The sequence below is a fragment of the Gekko japonicus genome, unplaced genomic scaffold (assembly GCF_001447785.1).
Source record: "Gekko japonicus isolate JY-2015 unplaced genomic scaffold, Gekko_japonicus_V1.1 scaffold2710, whole genome shotgun sequence".
In the NCBI taxonomy this organism is placed as follows: domain Eukaryota; kingdom Metazoa; phylum Chordata; class Lepidosauria; order Squamata; family Gekkonidae; genus Gekko; species Gekko japonicus.
Window position 1 is genome coordinate 172,880 of NW_015162559.1, and position 18,537 is coordinate 191,416.

Sequence of the window (18,537 nt, forward strand, 5' to 3'; positions counted from 1 at the left end):
TATTGGCTGATCTGTTTTCAATACCCTTCCTAATAATCCTCAGCATAGCATGAAGAAGAAGTTGGATTTATACCCTGCCCGTCACTCAGAACCGGCCCTGGCAATCTGTATGCATGAGATCTGTCGGAGGATGATGATAAAGAAGATGAAGAAGAAACTCCGCCCTTCACTCGGAGTCTCACAGCGGCTTACAATCACCTTTGTCTCCTCACAACAGACACCCTGTGAGGTATTTGGGGCTGAGAGAGCTCTGAGAGAACAGCTCTGAAAGAACTGTGACTGACCCAAGGTCACCCAGCTAGCTTCACGTGGAGGAGCGGGGAATCATACCGAGTTCTCCCAGATTAGAGTCCTGCTGCTCTTAACCACCACACCAAACTGGCTCTCAGCAGGCTGCAGCATAGCCAGTCCAGTAGTGGGCTAGATATGCCAGTAGTCTGACTCAACAGAAGACATGTTCCTACAGATCTCATGTGATGAAACCTCAGGATCACTAACTTTTCTGGGTAGCTCTCTGGTCCTACACACATAAAACTGGTCCACATACATACAACTGAGCTTCAGAAGACGGCGTATAAAACTGTAGCCCAGGGTGCACATGAGCCAGCCGATCACAAATTAATCACCAGAGACAGAACTTCCATGCCACCCAATGTCAAGTCATATACAATACTTTTAGGCGGAGGCGGTTAAGACATTCAGCTGACAGTCAACAAATGTACTGGAACCAGGGGTCATTTCCTGCGGGAGTGCACAGGAGTGGAGCTCCGGCAGTAAGGAGCCCAGGGGGCGGGCACATGCAACAAGCCCTGCCCCCTGCTCCCAGCAGCCCTCCCAGCAGGCCACGAGGAGCAAGAAGCAACCAGGTAAGTTGCAGAGCCCCCCTCCCACCCGCCTTCAGGCACAGGCTCTCCCTCCTCTGTGAGGGCAGATCTGCCCGGCCCCCCCCCCACACGCTGCCAACCCAAAACACGCCCCGGAAAAAAAAACCTCCGCACCCGCCTTCAGGCACAGGCTCCCCCTCCTCTGTGAGGGCAGATCTGCACGTCCCCCCCCCCAATAGCTAGCAATCCAAAACAGTCCAGTGGCACCTTTAAGACCAAGTTTTATTCAGGTACAAGCTCTCCCTCCTCTGCGAGGACAGAATGCACGTCCCCCCACGCAATAGCTAGCAATCCAAAACAGTCCAGTGGAGCCTGAGCGGTGGGTGTTGCCTTCTGACACACTTCCGGTGATGTCAGGGTGTGTGTGGCATATGCAAATAAGTTATGCTAATGAGTTGTGCTAATGAGTTCCTGCACCTCTTTTTCTACGAAATGACCCCTGACTGGAATCAATGCACATACATGTGAGATATAGGGCCCGTATAAACAGATGCCAGAATGTCAAGCAGGGGTCCCCCAACGTGGTGCCCACGGGGCCCCTCATATACACATTGGAGACAACCATCACAAGACACTTCTCCTTGGGAAGAAATATTCATCTCCCTCGGACAAACACAGGCCATGTTTTATGGTTCCCAATACAGTGGGCACGATACAGCCAAAGCTGAACATTTTCATTTCGCACTGATGGGAATGTTAAACACGCGCTTGGATCAGCGATTCCACAACGTGACACTAACGGATCTTCTGGGACCCGTTCGATTCTTCTCCAAACCGTGTTTTCCTCCCTATGCAAATAGCCAGTTTCTCTCTCCTCCATGTCATGGGAACAGGAAGTACTTCGGAAGAACCCAGGAAGCACTATGCTTGCATCTGGCAAGAAGCACCCACTCTGAAACTGTAGAAGGTTACTTGGCCGGCCCCCTTTCAGCATTTCATGGTCAGACCCAGCCGCCACGGCAGCCATTTTACAGTGTTGCCACTCCCCATTCTCACAATTCCAAATGTGCTCACAGGATCACCACGATGGGAGGCCATTGGCTCAGGACATTCTCAGGGAAATCAAAGGAATGAAAGAGTGCTTAACTTTCCATGAATTATGCCCTACTTCCAGTTTGGTGTAGTGGTTAGGAGCGTTGACTCTAATCTGGGATTTAATCCGGGTTTGACTCCCCGCTCCTCCACTTGCAGATGCTGGTGTGACCTTGGGCAAGCCATAGTTCTGTCAGAGCTGTTCTCACAAGGGCAGTTCTCGGGAGAGCTCTCTCAGCCCCACCTACCTCACAGGCAGTGTTCCCTCTAAGCTGAGTTGGTATGAGCTAGCGCACAGTTTTTTAGCCTCTGGCTCACACATTTTTGTTTTAGCTCAGGAAGGATGGCTCCAGAGCAAACTAATATATGCAGTAGCCAAATCGCTGGCTCACAACTTTAATGCCAGGAGCTCACAAAGTAGAATTTTTGCTCACAAGTACTCCACAGCTTAGAGGGAGCATTGCTCACAGGGTGTCTGTTGCGGGGAGGGAAAGGGAAAGGAGATTGTAAACCGCTCTGAGACTCATTCGGGTCGTGAAGGGCAGGGTAGAAATCCAATCTCCACTTCTTCTTTCCAACACTTGCCATCTTTCACACTCCACTCATTCTAACTAATATGTACCAATCTTCTCACTCCGGTAAAGGCTCTCCTCACTCCTGAAGGATCCCAAGAACACAGTTTTGGAAGCCACTGGCCACAGGAGCTCTAAACCAGGGTTCCCCCAAACTTTTTGAGCCTGTGGGCACCTTTGGAATCCTGGGCGCAGCAACAAAATGGCTGGTGCAGGCAGTGAAGAACCTTCTACTGTGGCAGCAGCTGATGCCAAAGCAACATTAAAAATAAAAAAAAATCTGCACGCCCAGCTTTGCTGGCAAAAATCTCCACCCACTTTCTTAAAACACTTGGCGGAAATGTGTCAGTGGGCGCCACGTTCGGGACCCCTGCTCTAAAACACTGCACAAATACCCGTAGTTGTCCGAAGCCAATGTTTTGCAACTGAAAATACTCCCCAAGTGAGGACGGAGCCAACTGCCCACCTCCTCCACACAAATACACTGCCCAGGCCCGGGGCGTTCCTCAATTGCTGACTCGATCTACATTAGCCACTGAGAGCCACCCACATAACCAGTGCACTGACATCACCAGAGAGCACAGATGGGGCGTTTGCCAAGAGAGCCTTCCTTATTCTGCCGGGTGTCATTACCGCATTGCACACGTGGGCAGGCACAGAGCTATAGATGGCTGGAGTCAGCGGCAAAGGAACACCTTGACCCAGACGCACCTGTCTTCACTGGGGGAAGGGAAGCCAGCGGGGCACTTGGCTGACACCCCTTCCAGACCCTCTACTTTGCATCATGCACGTCTTTTGCATGAAGACTGATGGGAGAGATAATTAGATCCAGGGACTCGTTCCACTGTCAACATGTTTGCGAAGCGTTACTGAAGCCAAAACTATTCCCACAGAGCCGGGGGGGGGCTGCCCAAGCTTCACATTTGCTACAAATCTGGCCCACCCAGCTGAGGTCATCCTAAAACACATCATGGAACAGGAATAAAAATAACATTATATCCACAATCCCCCCTCCAAACAGATGTTCTCAGCTTCCCCCCACCCAACAAGCCCTATCCTTCAGTGGGTTCATGCACGCTGTGAACTCTCTGAGCCGTAATTGTAATAACAGCCTTTGGGGTTCATACTGCAATGTTTGTTTGCAACACAGGGCTTCAGTGATCCAAACAGCCACCTCCCAATATGGCCACAACTGTGACCTAGGGTTGCCAAGTCCAAAATTACTTACCGTGGGGGAGTCCCGCGCCGCCCCGGGAGTCCGTGCGCACCGCCGCGATGACACCACCCGGAAGTGACGTCATCGTGTTGGCACATTGGGGGCGGGGCCACTAGGATTCAAGGGGAAACCATACGAGTTTTTCCTCAATTCATAGAGTGTCCCGCCCCCAACGTGCCCAGCAGGATGATGTCACCTCTGGGTGACATCATCACACTGGGGACGTGTGCCGGAAGGGGGTGGAGTTCCCCCTGGGGCCCGATTTGCTGGCGTCGGGTAACGGGCCTCTCGGGCGGGGGTTTACCCGCCCCCTGGGGGGCCTTGGCAAGCCTAGATCTCTACATTGCAACCGAGAGCTGTTTGTGCCCCACCCAAAAAAATTCTGGAAAGTGGGTGGGGACAGATGGGCTTCTACCCAGCAGGGCTTCTGATTGGCCGCTGAAGATCTGATCGGCTACGGAGATTCAGATAACGTGGTTTCAGCCACCGCTGCCCACCGTGGTGTTTGCTTTCCCCTCTCCCATTCCTCTTTCCCAGCGCATTTTTAACTGACTCCTCTGCTCCCCTCCACCGGGTCTTCCTCTGTGTACGTGGCTGTCGAGGACCAGCCTCAGCCTGAGGTGCAGCCAGACTCTGACTGGCTGCCTGAGCCCAGCCAGGGTGAGGAGGACCAGTCTGACTTGCGGCCTGACCAGTCGGATTGGCCACTGGAGACCAGGGCGAGTGAGGACTCCTCAGAAGTCGAGCCTGAGTCCAGCGTGGCGAAAGATGGCTTCAGAGTAGAGGACACCCGGGAATTCCAGTCGGATAATAGAAGAAGGAGGAGGAGGAGATGGAGAAGAAGGAGATGGTAAAGGAGAAGAAGAGGAGAAGGAGGAGATGGAGAAGAAGAAGAGGAGGAGGAGGAGGAGGAGATGGAGAAGAAGAAGAGGAGGAGGAGGAGATGGAGGAGAAGAAGAAGAGGAGGAGGAGATGGAGAAGAAGGAGAAGGAGAAGGAGAAGGAGAAGAAGAAGAAGAAGAAGAAGAAGAAGAAGAAGAAGAAGAAGAAGAAGAGGTGGAGATGGAGAAGAAGGAGAAGAAGAGGAGGAGGAGGATATTGGTTGTATACCCCATGGCCCTTCACTACCCAAAGGTGTCTCAGAGCGGCTTACAAACTCCTTTCCCTTTCCCTCCCCACAACAGACACCCTGTGAGGTAGGCGGGGCTGAGAGAGCTCTTGACAGAAACTGCTCTTTTTCAAGAACAGCTCTTATCAGAACTACGGCTTGCCCAAGGTCATCCAGCCAGGTGCAAGTGGAGGAGTGGGGGAATCAAACCCGGTTCTCCCAGATTAGAGTCCGCACACTTCACCACGACACCAATACCGAGCTGGCTGAAGTTTTAAATCATTGTATGATTTTAAGTTGTATTTATGTTTGTATGGAAGTCACCCTGAGCCTGCACTGCGGGAAGGGCGGGGTATCAATTTGATAAATAAATAAATACCTCCGGAGGCACTCACGACTCCCCCAGATCCCCCCCCCCGCTCATAGAAAGAAGAAGGGCTAATATGTTCAGAAGGCAACTGCAAGAACGCAGACAGAGTAAAAGATTAATGGCCCATCAACAGCTACAAGATGAGTTGTTACAGGAGCCCTTGCTAATTTGCCAGTTGCAGATAAGACTAATTAGGGGAAAGCTACACAAAGCTGGGTGTGAGCTGTTGCCAACCTGTGGAGGCAACACGTCACTTCACAGTGACTCCTGCGACCACAACTCCGGACTCTTCTCTAATCCTGTGACTCTTGGACTGGCTTGACTCTGCTTTTGGACTCTGACTGTAACAACTGACCTTGGACTGTTTGGACTACACTGTGTACATTCCTTTGACCTGCTCCTGTCTGCGTGACCTGGACTCGGAGCCTCGGGCTTCTAGTGTCCTGGCCCCCTTGGTGGAACTCCGGATAGCACCTGGTATTTTTGGCCACTGTGTGACAGAATGTTGGACTGGATGGTGCTACGTATGTTTACTCAGAAGTGAATCACATCGTGCTGAATGGGGACGTTACTCGCAAGTCAGCATGGAAAAGAGCATAACAGCAGCCCTGCAGGATCAGACCAGTGAGGGTCCACCCGGTCCAGCAGCCTGTCTCACACAGTGGCCAGCTAGTTCCTTTAGAGGTTCAACAACAGGGCAGAGAGGCCGAGGCTTTTCCCATATCTTGCGTCCTGACACTTGGATCCAGAGGTTTACTGCCTCTGAACATGAAGGGTCCCTTTAGGCACCTTGGCTAAGAGCCACTCATAGACCTGCCCCCTCCATAAATCTAATCCCCTTTGAAAGCCGCCTGTGCGAGTAGCCATTCACTACACCCTTTGGCAGTGAATCCCACGTGTTCATCACTCGTGATGTAAAACAGTATTTCCTTCCATGCGCCCACCAGCTTCATTGGATGTCCTCAGGTTCTAGTATCAAAGGATATAGAATGGGAGGGACCTGGCTTGACAGCAGCACATGTGAAAGGGATCTAGGTGTTCTGGTTGATCACAAGCTAAACATGAGCCTGCAGTGCGATGTGACTGCGAAGAAAGCTAATGCAATCTTAGGATGCATTAACAGAAGCATTGTGTCCAGATCACGGGAGGTGGTATTTCCACTCTATTCTGCTATGGTCAGGCCCCACCTGAAGTACTGTGTCCAGTTTTGGGCACCACATTTTAGGAAGGATGTTGACAAACGCAAGCGTGTCCAGAAGAGGGCAACCAGGATGGTGAGAGGGTTGGAATCCAAGTCTTATGAGGAAAGGCCAGAGGTCATTTCGGGGGGGATCGCGGGGGATCGCAGTTCCCCCGGGTGTGGTACGGGGGTGGGGCACATAACGAAGCCCCGCCCCCTGCTTCCGGCCGCCCTGCTTCCGGCCCTCATTCAGCCAGGAGTAGGCAGGAGAAGAGGGAGGGTAAGTTGCTTCCTCCCTGCCTCTCCCCACCCCTGCCTGCCTGGGGCCAGGGAGGGCCTTCGCGGGGCTTCATTGCACTACCGCCAGCCGGGACCGTTGGGGGCGGGGTGTGTGGCCTTATGACACACTTCCGGTGATGTCAGGGGGTGTGGCATATGCTAATGAGTTATGCTAATGAGTTCCCCTAGCTCTTTTTCTACGAAACGACCCCTGGGAAAGGCTGAAAGAGTTGGGTCTGTTTAGCCTGGGAAAGAGAAGGCTTAGAGGGGACATGATGGCAGTCTTCAAGTATCTGAAGGGCTGTCGTGTAGAAGATGGAGCGGATCTGTTCTCTCTTGCTCCGGATTGCAAGACTAGATCTAATGGGTGGGAATTACAAGGGAGTCGATACCAGCTAAATATCAGGAGAAACTTCCTAATGGTAAGAGTGGTTGAGCAGTGGAACAGTCTGCCTCGGGAGGTGGCGGATGCTCCTTCGCTGGACGTTTTCAAGCGGAGGCTGGACGACCATCTTTTGGGTATGTTGTAGGTATGTAGGGCTATCTTTCGGCTATGCTCCTGCAGAGTGCAGGGGGTTGGACTAGATGACCTGCGAGATCCCTTCCAACTCTAACTTTCTATGATTCTATTTTGGGAGAAAAAGATAGGAGTGTATCCTTCGCTGCTGAAGTTGCAATCATTTTTAAATCACAGCACTTGATCCCTGGACTTTTTTAAAAAGAGCCCTCTCTAGTTGTGTTCTTTACTTGTTATTATGGTTCGTTCAACAAAAATTTGAATGAATAAATAAAATGAAAAGGAACCCTCCCCACAAACGTTGTGACCTACTGAGTGCTCAGAGGTGGACTTTTTTGTGGTAAATATTTTTTATTTTATAACAAACAGACAAAGACAAACAAACAAAAACAAACAATAATACATACAAACATTCAATGGGAGAATCTCCAACTGTTTGGGTTGACTATTAAATTGTCCATACATCTCTCAATAAAAGTATGTTTCCACATCTTATAATGTTAAATATACCTTTTGCACAGTTTAATATAGATTTCCTCACTGAAATCTATTTTGGCTGTATTCACGTTTCATTTAATGCATTCTTCAATCCAACTGTAAAGTCCTGACCATGTATTTTTGAAGTTTTCCTCTTTATATCCTTTCAAAATTAAAGTTAATTTGTCCATTTCAGCAGTTTCGAGTAGTTTGTTTATTATCTCTTCTTTGGAAGGTAGCTCCTCCAATATTTAGCATATAATATTCTAGCAATTGTAACTACATGTACAATAAGATAAGAATCTTGCTTTTTACAATTTTCTGGAAGTATATTCAATAAAACAATGCTGGTACAAACGGTATATTACTTTTTTAAAAAAAAATTGCAATATTTCATGTATCTAAGCCCAAAACTTTTTACTTTTCTCACAAATCCACCACATACGAAAAAAGAACCAACCTTTTCAGAGATGGACTTTTTAATGCAGCAGCTAAGCTTAATCGCAAACAAGCCTGTGTACACAGGTACTGTATAGATGCGTTTGTACAGACAGCCACAAGCCCTGCTTTGTACACCAAGGCAAACTTATGCGAACCTGGGGGATGTTTGTAATTACACGAGTCTGGCGTAGCACACCCGTGGCCAACCCATGGTGTCCCACTGAAGATGCGCAGTAAAAAACTACCTTGGAAAGTGCACTAGCATCCGGAAAACGTCGGGCAGGGGCGGGTGTCTGATCGCGGGAGTGCTAGTATCCCATGGCATCCGGCGCCCGTCCACGTCCCGTCGCAAACCGGATGTTTTTCATAAGCGCATGTGCACAAACATGTAACTGAAAGCAGTGCTGCTCCGCGGAACTGCGCATGCGCACCAACACGAAACGCTTGCCGCGCCGCTTCTTTGCAGTACCAGATGGTTCCTACGGCTCTGTCTTCCCCATATTATGATCACAACTATTTCTATCACTTCACAGGTAAAGGTAAAGGTCTCCCTTGCTCAAAAGCCAGTCGAATCCGACTCTAGGGTTGCGGTGCTCATCTCCATTTCAAAGCCGAAGAGCCAGCGCTGTCCGAAGACATTTCCGTGGTCATGTAGCCGGCGTGACTAAACACCAAGGCGCACGGAACGCTGTTACCTTCCCACCAAAGTGGTACCTATTTATCTACTTGCAATGTCTTGCTTTCGGACTGCTAGGTTGGCAGGAGCTGGAACTAGAGACGGGAGCTCACTCCGTCACGCGGCACCCGGGTCTCAAACTGCTGAACTACTGACCTTCCACAGCCCGCAGTTCAGCATCTTAACCACTTGAGCCACCGCAGCTCCCACTTCACAGGTACCCAGGGCTAAACAACAGGTGCAGAACAGTCGGTCAAATACACCTGGGCTTCAGGATCTGAACACTTGTCTTCTAGTAAGATGGTTACTTGAGAAAACAAGCTCTGCCGTGTGTATGTAAGATGGCTGCCGTCTGGGGCGGCTTGTTTAAAATGTTCCCCCATAAGGTTTAATTGAGCTGTAGTTCCGGAAATGGGGCCAGCAGGGGTACCACTCACTGGGTTGAATGGGGCTTCCTCATTTGCGGGACTACAGTTCCCAGCTGCCCAAGGACAAAGTGTGGGGAAAGAGGGACCGTCCCGAGGGGTGGGGCAGCATGAATAAATACTCCAGGCCATCCAGGGGGGGAGGTAGTCTTCGCCCTACAGGAGGTTAGGAAAGGCTCCTGCTGCCTGTGCTGACGAGGGTGTCCAGGCCACAAGCCAGAAGAAATTCAGGCATTCCACAGTTGGCTGGCTTGGGGGACTGACTGGGAGTCTCACTGCTCTCTTGGGCAAGATAGTGAGGCTGAAGCAGGACCAGAGGCTGGTCCGAGGAGAGATCCTTTCCTGAGTCACAACCTCCAGAAGAAGAGATGTAAAATTTCCAAAAATTTTGAAGCTCGGAAAAAAACGGGGGTTTTTTCCGTTTTTTTTTCCGGGGAAAAACGGAAATTTTCGGGAAAATTGAAAAAAAATGCTACATTAGCATTTCTTTTGTCTTTTCTAGATTGAAAGTCATTCTGTTACTTTAGGAACATAAAATAGGACTGTGGACATTTTTACTTGGCATGAAATTATCACAACTAGCATATTGAAAATATAGTGTATCCAAACAATTATTACAAACAGAATACCCAGCCACATGCAAGAACAAAACTGAAACTTTTTAATTTTCTTCTGACAATCGCACCTCCTAAAGGAAGAAATGCATCTTGTTCTTGCATTGGAGAGTTCAGTTTGTAACCTAGGACTTGCTTGTCCTCAGTGCACAGAAATTAGATCAATCTGATACCATATATATATATTTTAGAAATGATTTGGAAAATATTTGAACACCTTGTCTTAAAATATTTTATTCATCATGTTAAAATAAAACGTTCCATAATCAATTTTTTTTCTTTTCTTTTACAAACTCCAGAGCTAGAATGTTGTGTGCAGGGAAAGAGGACTGCGTTTAACCCCTGTTGATTTATGCCCTGTTGGTTCATAGTGTGTGTTTACTCCTACAGTTGTGCCTTATTCATTTCACATGTATGTGCTCCCCAAGTGTGTAAATAGCTGAATTATTTTATTGGGACTAATAGTCAGTGTTGTGCTCTGACCACATAGTCCTCCCTACTCAGCACGTTACACGTGGCCAAGGAAGACCACGGAAGCCAAACAGGCCCAAATTGGAGGAGCTGCCAACTCTCCAGGGGGCACCCAAAGATTAAGGTATCCACTTCCCAAGGTTGGGGAATCAGCCAGAGGGGTCTCACTGTCCCTCTAGGAAGGCGGTGTAAATTCATCGCAAAATCCAGACTTAAACTGAAGAAAGTTGGGAAAAACCACTAGGCCATTCAGGATTGACCTAGATCACATCCCTTATGAATATACAGTGGAGGTGAAGAATAGGTTTAAGGGACTAGTTTTGATATACAGAGTGCCTGAGGAACTATGGGCGGAGGTTTGTGACATTGTACAGGAGGCAGCAATCAGCACCATCCCAAAGAAAAAGAAATGCAAGAAAGCCAACTTTACAATAGCAGAGGAAAGAAGGAAAGCGAAATGCAAAAATGAAAAGGAAAGATTTACCCAACTGATTGCAGATTTCCAGAGAACAGCAAGGAGGGATAAGGAGGCTTTCCAGAATGAACAATGCAAGGAAATAGAGGAAAACAACAGAATGGGAAGGACTGGAGATCTCTTCAAGAAAATCAGAGAAATCAAGGGAACGTTCCGTGCAAAGCTGGCCATGATAAAGGACAAAAATGGTAGGGACCTAACAGAAGCAGAAGAGTTTAGGAAGAGATGGCAAGAATACACAGAAGAACTATACAAGAAGGACCTCAATGTCCTTGACAACCACGATGGTGTGATCACTGACCTCGAGCCAGGCATCCTGGAGTACGAAGTCAAATGGGCCTTAGAAAGCATTACTAACAACAAAGCTAGCGGAGGTGATGGTATCCCAACTGAGCTATTCAAAGTCTTAAAAGATGATGCTGTTAAAATGCTGCACTCAATAGGCCAGCAAATTTGGAAAACACCATAGTGGCCGCAGGATTGGAAAAGGTCAATTTACATTCCAATCCCAAAAAAGGGCAATCCCAAGGAATGTTCAAACTATCGCACAATTGCACTCAGTTCACACGCTAGCAAGGTCATGCTCAAGATCCTACAAGCTAGGCTTCAACAGTACGTGGATAGAGAACTACCAGAAGTACAAGCTGGGTTTCGAAGAGGTAGAGGAACTAGAGATCAAATTGCCAACATTCGCTGGATTATGGAGAAAGCAAGAGAGTACCAGAAAAACATCTACTTCTGCTTCATTGACTATGCTAAAGCCTTTGACTGTGTGGATCACAACAAACTATGGCAGGTCCTTAAAGAGATGGGAGTACCAGACCACCTCACATGTCTCTTGAGAAACCTGTATAAGGGTCAAGAAGCAACAGTTAGAACCAGATGTGGAACAACTGATTGGTTTAGCATAGGAAAAGGAGTATGACAAGGATGTATATTGTCACCTTGCTTATTTAATTTATATGCAGAGTATATCATGTGAAATGCCGGCCTGGATGAATTACAAACCGGAATTAAGATTGCCAGGAAAAACATCAACAACCTCAGATAAGCAGATGATACCACTCTAATGGCAGAAAGTGAAGAGGACCTCAAGAGCCTCTTGCTGAGGATGAAAGAGGAGAGCACAAAAGTTGGCTTGAAACTCCACATCAAAAAAATAAGATCATGGCATCCGGCCCCACCACTCCTTGGCAAACAGAAGGGGAAGTCATGGAAGCAGTGACAGAATTCACACTCCTGAGATCCAAGATCACTGCAGAGAGTGACAGCAGCCATGAAATTAAGAGACGCCTGCTCCTTGGGAGGAAAGCGATGGCAAACCTAGACAGCATAATAAAAAGTAGAGACATCACCCTGCCAACAAAAGTCTGTATGGCCAAAGCAATGGTATTCCCAGTAGTAATGTATAGCTGTGAGAGTTAGAACATAAGGAAGAGTTGGACCATAAGGAAGGCTGAGCACTGAAGCATAGATGCTTTCGAATTACAGTGCTGGAGAAAGCTCTTGAGAGTCCCTTGGACTGCAAGGAGATCAAATCAGTTGATCCTAAAAGAAATAAACCCTGACTGTTCCTTAGAAGGCCAGATACTGAAGCTGAAGCTCAGATACTTTGGCCCCCAAATGAGAAGGGAGCACTCACTGGAGAAGACCCTGATGCTGGAAAAGACTAAAGGTCAAAGAAGACGGGGACGGCAAAGGATAAGATGGTTAGACAGTGTTATCGATGCAATGAACATGAAGTTAAGCAAACTCCGCAGGACAACAGGAGGGATTGGCGTGATGTGGTCCATGGGGTTGCAGAGAGTCGGACTCAACTGTGCGACTGAACAATAACAAGTGTATACGTCAAAATGGTTGTAATGAAAATTTGGTTCATTGTCTATTATACTGCCCAGTATAGGATTCCCCAAGAGGACAAATTTTTTTTGTCTTTTCATCTCGCTCAATGAATTGGTTGGTCATCACAGAATATAATCATTTACCTAGTGGCTGATGAAAATAAAAGTATTTCTTATCCTGCTACATTATTTGCAAAGAAAATTTGAAAACAGAGGTTATCATGATAACCCCCCACTGGTAAGGAGGAGGAGGAGGAAGAGATTGGATTTATACCCCGCCCTTCACTACCTGAAAGGAGTCTCAGAGCGGCTTACAAACTCCTTTCCCTTCCCCTCCCCACAACAGACACCCTGTGAGGTAGGTGGGGGCGGAGAGAGCTCTCTCGAGAACTTCCCTTGAGAGAAGAACTCTGAAAGAACTTGTAAGTGACCCAAGGTCACACCAGCAGCTACATGTGGAGGAGTGGGGAATCACACCCAGTTCTCCCAGATTAGAGTCCGCACTCCTACCCACTACACCAAACATTCTTTCTGTATCCTAATGGATGCGGAGCCTTTGATTTTTATCAGACATTTTAACCTGTTTTGCAATGGCTTTAGATAGAGCACTAATGTTTGATTGATCGGCTAGGAGACCATGCTACAAATATGGAAGTCTTGGCTCAGTAGTAGAGCCTCATAGAGAATCGCTGGCATCCAGTTTCGGGCGGGGGGGGGAGGATCAGGTTGAAGATGAGGTCAAGGATCTCCACGTGACATCACGGCGAGCCGATGCCAATCAGAGTAGATCATAGAGAGCTTGATAGACCAATGGGGTGACTCAGCAAAAGGCAGCTTTAGGGATTCAACATGCCTTTGTCATGAACACGATCTCAGATATGCTATGAGCAACGCATTGCGAGTTGGGGATGTTACTATTTTTCTTCAGGGTTATCTAGGTCTCTGAGCACTTCAAGCACTTCGAACCCGCTGAAGAGCTATATTGCCTCTCCGTGCTAATAAAACTTCCCCTTCAACTTAAATATGCAGAAGAGTGGAGCGTCCAGGCGTACACGATGTAGAATGACTCACGCACAGGGGCAAATTGAGTCGCAATCCTTACACACCCTTATCTGAGAATCAGTCCCCTTGAAAAGAGACTTGCTTCCCACAAAAAAAACTGGTGAGAGTTGGGTTGCCAGGGCCAGGAAGGATGAGGAACGGATAGACGCAGGCACAAATCATGCCCCAGAGGAAGCCAAAAAAGCGCTGCTGAAAAGGCAGCAGGAAAGGAACCTTCGAGAGATTGTCAAAGGCTTCCATGAGAATGCACTCAACTCTCATTCACACTGCAGAGAAAAAAGAACACGACCGAGCTTTGTACGGACATCGCCTCTAGAAAGTAACCGGTTATCAACTTTACTGCAGGATCCACCCAGAATGTCCAGTTCTGTAAGGGGCTTTGAGATACACAACTTCAAAAGGGGGTGAACAAATTGATGTTCTAACTGGGACCAATCAACGTGCGAGGGTTTAACCCCTTCCCAGCACCGGAAGCCCCAATGCTTCCAACTTGCCATCCTTTAAGCAAGGAATAACATCGCTGCTGCTGTCATTTCCAATCTACAGGCATTTCAAATGGAATCCCCAGATTGGCAAGATTAAAACAAGCTTCTCTTCTAGATTCTCCCCATGGCAGTATTTCGGGTAAATGCAACATCCGCTGTGAAAACGCGAGTTACCTTAACCTCTGCAAACTGGACCAAAGCATCATACCAACGACGCCAAGGTCTGGCCAAGTTACTAGTCCACTTTCTTCTTTTCTTTTTTACTAGCCGACCTGCTCAGACACATGCCTACCTTAGTCCTCGATAACCTAACATTTAAAGAGAACCAACTTTTGCAGAACTGCCCATATTCCTCGGCAGGGGGTGGGAGGCGTGACTCTTAGTCCAGGCAAGAAGCCATTGTCAGCACTGGCCCATTGATCAGTACAGATTTGCCAGTGAAAGCCATACCCTGTTTGCCACCTGGCAGTTTCCAGCAAACCCCTCCAGAGCAAAGAACAAGACGACGAAGAGATTGGATTTATACCCCGCCCTTCACTCCCCAAGGGAGGCTCAGAGCGGCTTACAAACTCCTCTCCCTTCCCCTCCCCACAACAGACACCCTGTGGGGTAGGCGGGGCTGAGAGAGCTCTTTTCCGAGAACTGCCCTTGAGAGAACAGCTCTTATCAGAACTATGGCTTGCCCAAGTTCATCCAGCCAGGTGCAAGTGGAGGAGTGGGGGAATAAACCCGGTTCTCCCAGATTAGAGTCCGCGCACTTAACCACGACACTGAACTTTATTGAACACGGCAAGGACAGAGGTGGTCACTCCAGAATGGGAAATTCTGGGAGATGTGGGGCATGGACGATGGGGGGGGCAGGGTTTGGGGAGCAGAGGGGTCTCTCAGCAGGGTACGGATGCCACGGCGTCCACTCTCCGAAGCAGCCGTTTTCGCCAGGGGAACTGATGTCCGTCAGCGGGAGATCAGCTGAAATTCCAGGAGGCCTCCAGGGTCCACCTGGAGATTGGCAGGCCTATCGCTGGGATACACTGGAGCATAAACTGGAACGAAATTGCATCTGAAGCGCACTTGGCATTTTTCATATGCAGCTGACAACCATCTCCACCAATACGATTAACGCAAATCAGTCATCTGTTTCCATTCGGCGCAATACGTTGTTTTGTAACAATCATCACTCAGTCTGAAAAGACGGCACATTGGCCAAAAGTATCTACGCGCCTTGGACATAACTGCAATGGGGTGTGACACATGGGGGAGGGCAATATCCTCATCCTTTGCCCTCCCCTAAACAATGCCGTTGGCCAACGTAAGGGAATGGGAACGACCGGACGCAAAGAGGGAAGGCCGCAAGTCATTCCATGTACCATCGTCCATGCGCATGGAATTCGCCTTCTGGAGGATATCCGTTCCCCCCACCCCTCCACACACACACACACAAGCCCGTCACAGGAAATATATGTGAGCCATAAATGCAAACAAACACACAGTTTTCTTCCACAGTGGATCTTGCGGATTTTAGTCACAGCGGAGTACTAGGAATGAACTTGGACAGCCAGTTAAATTTGGCGGGCGAACGAGCAAATCGGAAACAGCCGAATTTTCTCCGGTCTCTTTCCCACTCCATCTCAATGCGGCCGGGCCACTTCGCGTCCGCAGTTGTCTCCCTGAAGTCCGACCAATCCCACGCAAAGTTACTCCCTGTCTTTTTTGGGTTTAGACCGCAGTCACTCTGTACAGGATTGCGCTCATCAATCTATGTAATCGTTTACCAGAATGTCAACAGAAAAACTGATAGCAGGGAGGCAGCCCCTGTCGGTCTACCACAGCAGAATAGGTCGAAAAAACCAGTGGCCCCTTCAAGACGAAGGAGACTTATTTCGAAATGAGTCTTCCTGGGTCGGCAGCCAACTTCATCAAACTACACAAAGACTCACTATGAAATAAGTGTTGTTAATCTTTAAGACACCATTAGGTTTATCTATTCGTTTTCTTCACCAGTGGGCCCCAAATGTGGCTTACAGCGGTCTCCCCTCCATTTTATCCTCAAAGCAACCCGGTGAGGTAGGTTAGTCTGAAAGAGGGTGCGCGTCTGACCAGCCAGCTACCACTAACAGAGCGAGAATTCGAACCTGGGTCTTCCAGATCCTCCACCACACTGACACTTGTCTTGCTTAACATCAGCGGAGCCCCTACATCCAGAAAGTTCCCCCAAATCCCGTGCTGGAAAGGATGGCTCCTCTCCAGATGAAATCGTCTCTCTCCCTGTACTTCACTTGGGAGTAGTGGTTAAGAGTGTCAGACCAGTACCTGAGAGAACTAGGTTCGAATCCCCATTTGCGCCACGGAAGCTCACTGGGTGACCTTGGGCCAATCACACACTTTCAGCCTCACCTACCTCACAGGGCTGTTGTGAGAAAAAACACGGAAGACAGCAGAAGGATGGGTCTCCATTGACGAGAACGCAGGGTACAAACGGATTAAATAAATAAGTGCATTCTGGCCCTAACCCAAAATTCAAACACGGCCATCCTAAGCAGAGTTCCCCCCCTTCTCAGACCATTGAAACCAACGCAATTCTGAAAGGCGATTTGGGGCACCCCACTGGCCAAAAAGGAGGGCTGCCGGCTCCAGGGATTTGGGGATGCAGCCAGAGGGGGACAGGGACCTCAGTGGGTTCCGATGCCATAAAGCCCACCCTCCAAAGCACCCGTTTTCTCCAGGGGGAACTGATCTCTGTAATCTGGAGCAGTGTTCCCTCTAAGCTGAGTCAGTGTGAGCCAGCTCACAGTTTTTTAGCTTCCGGCTCACACATTTTTGTTTCAGCTCCGGGAGGATGGAGCTCCAGAGCAAACTGATTGAGGCAGCAGCCAAATATCTCATCCACAGTTTTAATGGCAGCAGCTCTCAAAGTGGAGTTTTTACTCACAAGATTCCATGGCTTAGAGCTGTCATTCCCGGGGGTTCCCAGGTCAAACTTGGAGGCCGGCAGGGCACCCCAAACCAAAAGCCACCCGTCAGGTTTCCCTTTCTCCCCAAAGTGTCTTTGCAGCCAGATGTCAGGCGAAGGGGTTAAAAGCCCAAAACCGCTGCGGGGACCCCCAGCCTCTCTCTCTCCCTCCTCTTGACACAGAGGGGGGGGGGCTTCGCTGCAGGCAGCCAAGAGCTCCTTGCGCCCAAATCGGCTTAACCCCGCTATCCCCCCGGCGCTCCCCTATCGCTTTGTCTCGGAAGATAAGCCATCCGTTTTAAAAAGGGGTTAAAAAAGAAAAGATAGAACGGCAAGCACAGCTCTGAAGACGCAATCGAGGGCAGAAGATTTTTATTTTATTTTTAAAGAGAGAGAGAGAGAGAGCCATCCTCCAAAAGCATCATGGCGGTGCGCTAGGAAAGTTTGCAGAGAGTGAACTTTTGGCAAACTTTTCTTCGCTCGCCCGCTCGCTCGCTGCCCCCACCACCACCAGCCTCCCCTTGCAGGCGAGGATCGCTCGGGCCCTGCTTCCCCCCTGGCAAGCCAAGAAAGGAATCTCTCTCTCTCTCAGATACACACACAGAGAGAGACATTTTTCCAGGCAGAAGAAGAAGAAGAAACTCCCCTCCTTCAGCCCACTGGAGTGCTTTGCACGCAACTGAGGGTCGCTTTCCAGCGGGAGGGGGGGAGAGACACAGAGCCTCCGAAGCGGACACGGGGGGGGGCAATGTCCCCTCTAAGCCGTGGGGTCTTGTGAGCAAAAATTCTACTTTGTGAGCTCCTGGCATTGAAGTTGTGAGTGAGCGATTTGGCTGCTGCATAAATCAGCTTGCTCTGGAGCCCTCCTTCCTGAGCTGAGACAAAAATGTGTGAGCCGGAGGCTAAAAAACGGTGAGCTGGCTCACACCAACTCAGCTTAGAGGGAACACTGTGAGCCACTGGCATAAAAGCTGCGAGCGAGCAATTTGGCTCCTGCATACATTAGTTTGCTCTGAAGCCCTCCTTCCTGAGCGGAGACAGAAAGGTGCGAGCCGGAGGCTGCAAAACGGTGAGCTGGCTCACACCGACTCAGCTTAGAGGGAACACTGGTGGGGAGGGGGCGCTGTCCACTGCCAAGTGCAAACCCCCCCGGGCATGCATTCATCCCCCCCCCCGCCTCACCTCGTTCCTCTGGAGCTGGAAGAAGCTGTTGAGATAGCTGGAGTTGAGGGAGGAGCCGAGCTCGGCCGGCGCGCTCTTGCCCGGCGGGTAGGCGAGCTCCGGGTGCGGGGCGGCGGGCGGCTCCGGGCGGAAGGCGTCGAAGGCGCTGGCCTGCTGGTGGGTGTCTTGCAGGGACAGGTAGACCCAGTTGAGGAGCTGGGCGGGCTGGTAGACCGAGGCGGCGGCGCTGGTGTCGATGGCGGACAGCAGGCTCATCCTGGAGGCGCCCCCCCGCTTGCCCG

The 18,537-nt window shown here is 49.4% G+C and overlaps 1 protein-coding gene across 1 annotated transcript in view; it reads right to left on the reverse strand.

Moving 5' to 3' along the window:
• ZCCHC24 (zinc finger, CCHC domain containing 24) overlaps positions 1 to 18,525 on the reverse strand; it is a 40,648-nt gene extending 22,123 nt beyond the window's left edge. Inside the window, exon 1 of the mRNA XM_015406390.1 lies at positions 18,257 to 18,525. Coding sequence (XP_015261876.1) covers positions 18,257 to 18,511 — 255 coding nt within the window. The 5' untranslated portion in view covers positions 18,512 to 18,525. The remainder of the gene's footprint in view (positions 1 to 18,256) is intronic.
• Positions 18,526 to 18,537: the final 12 nt, after the last annotated feature.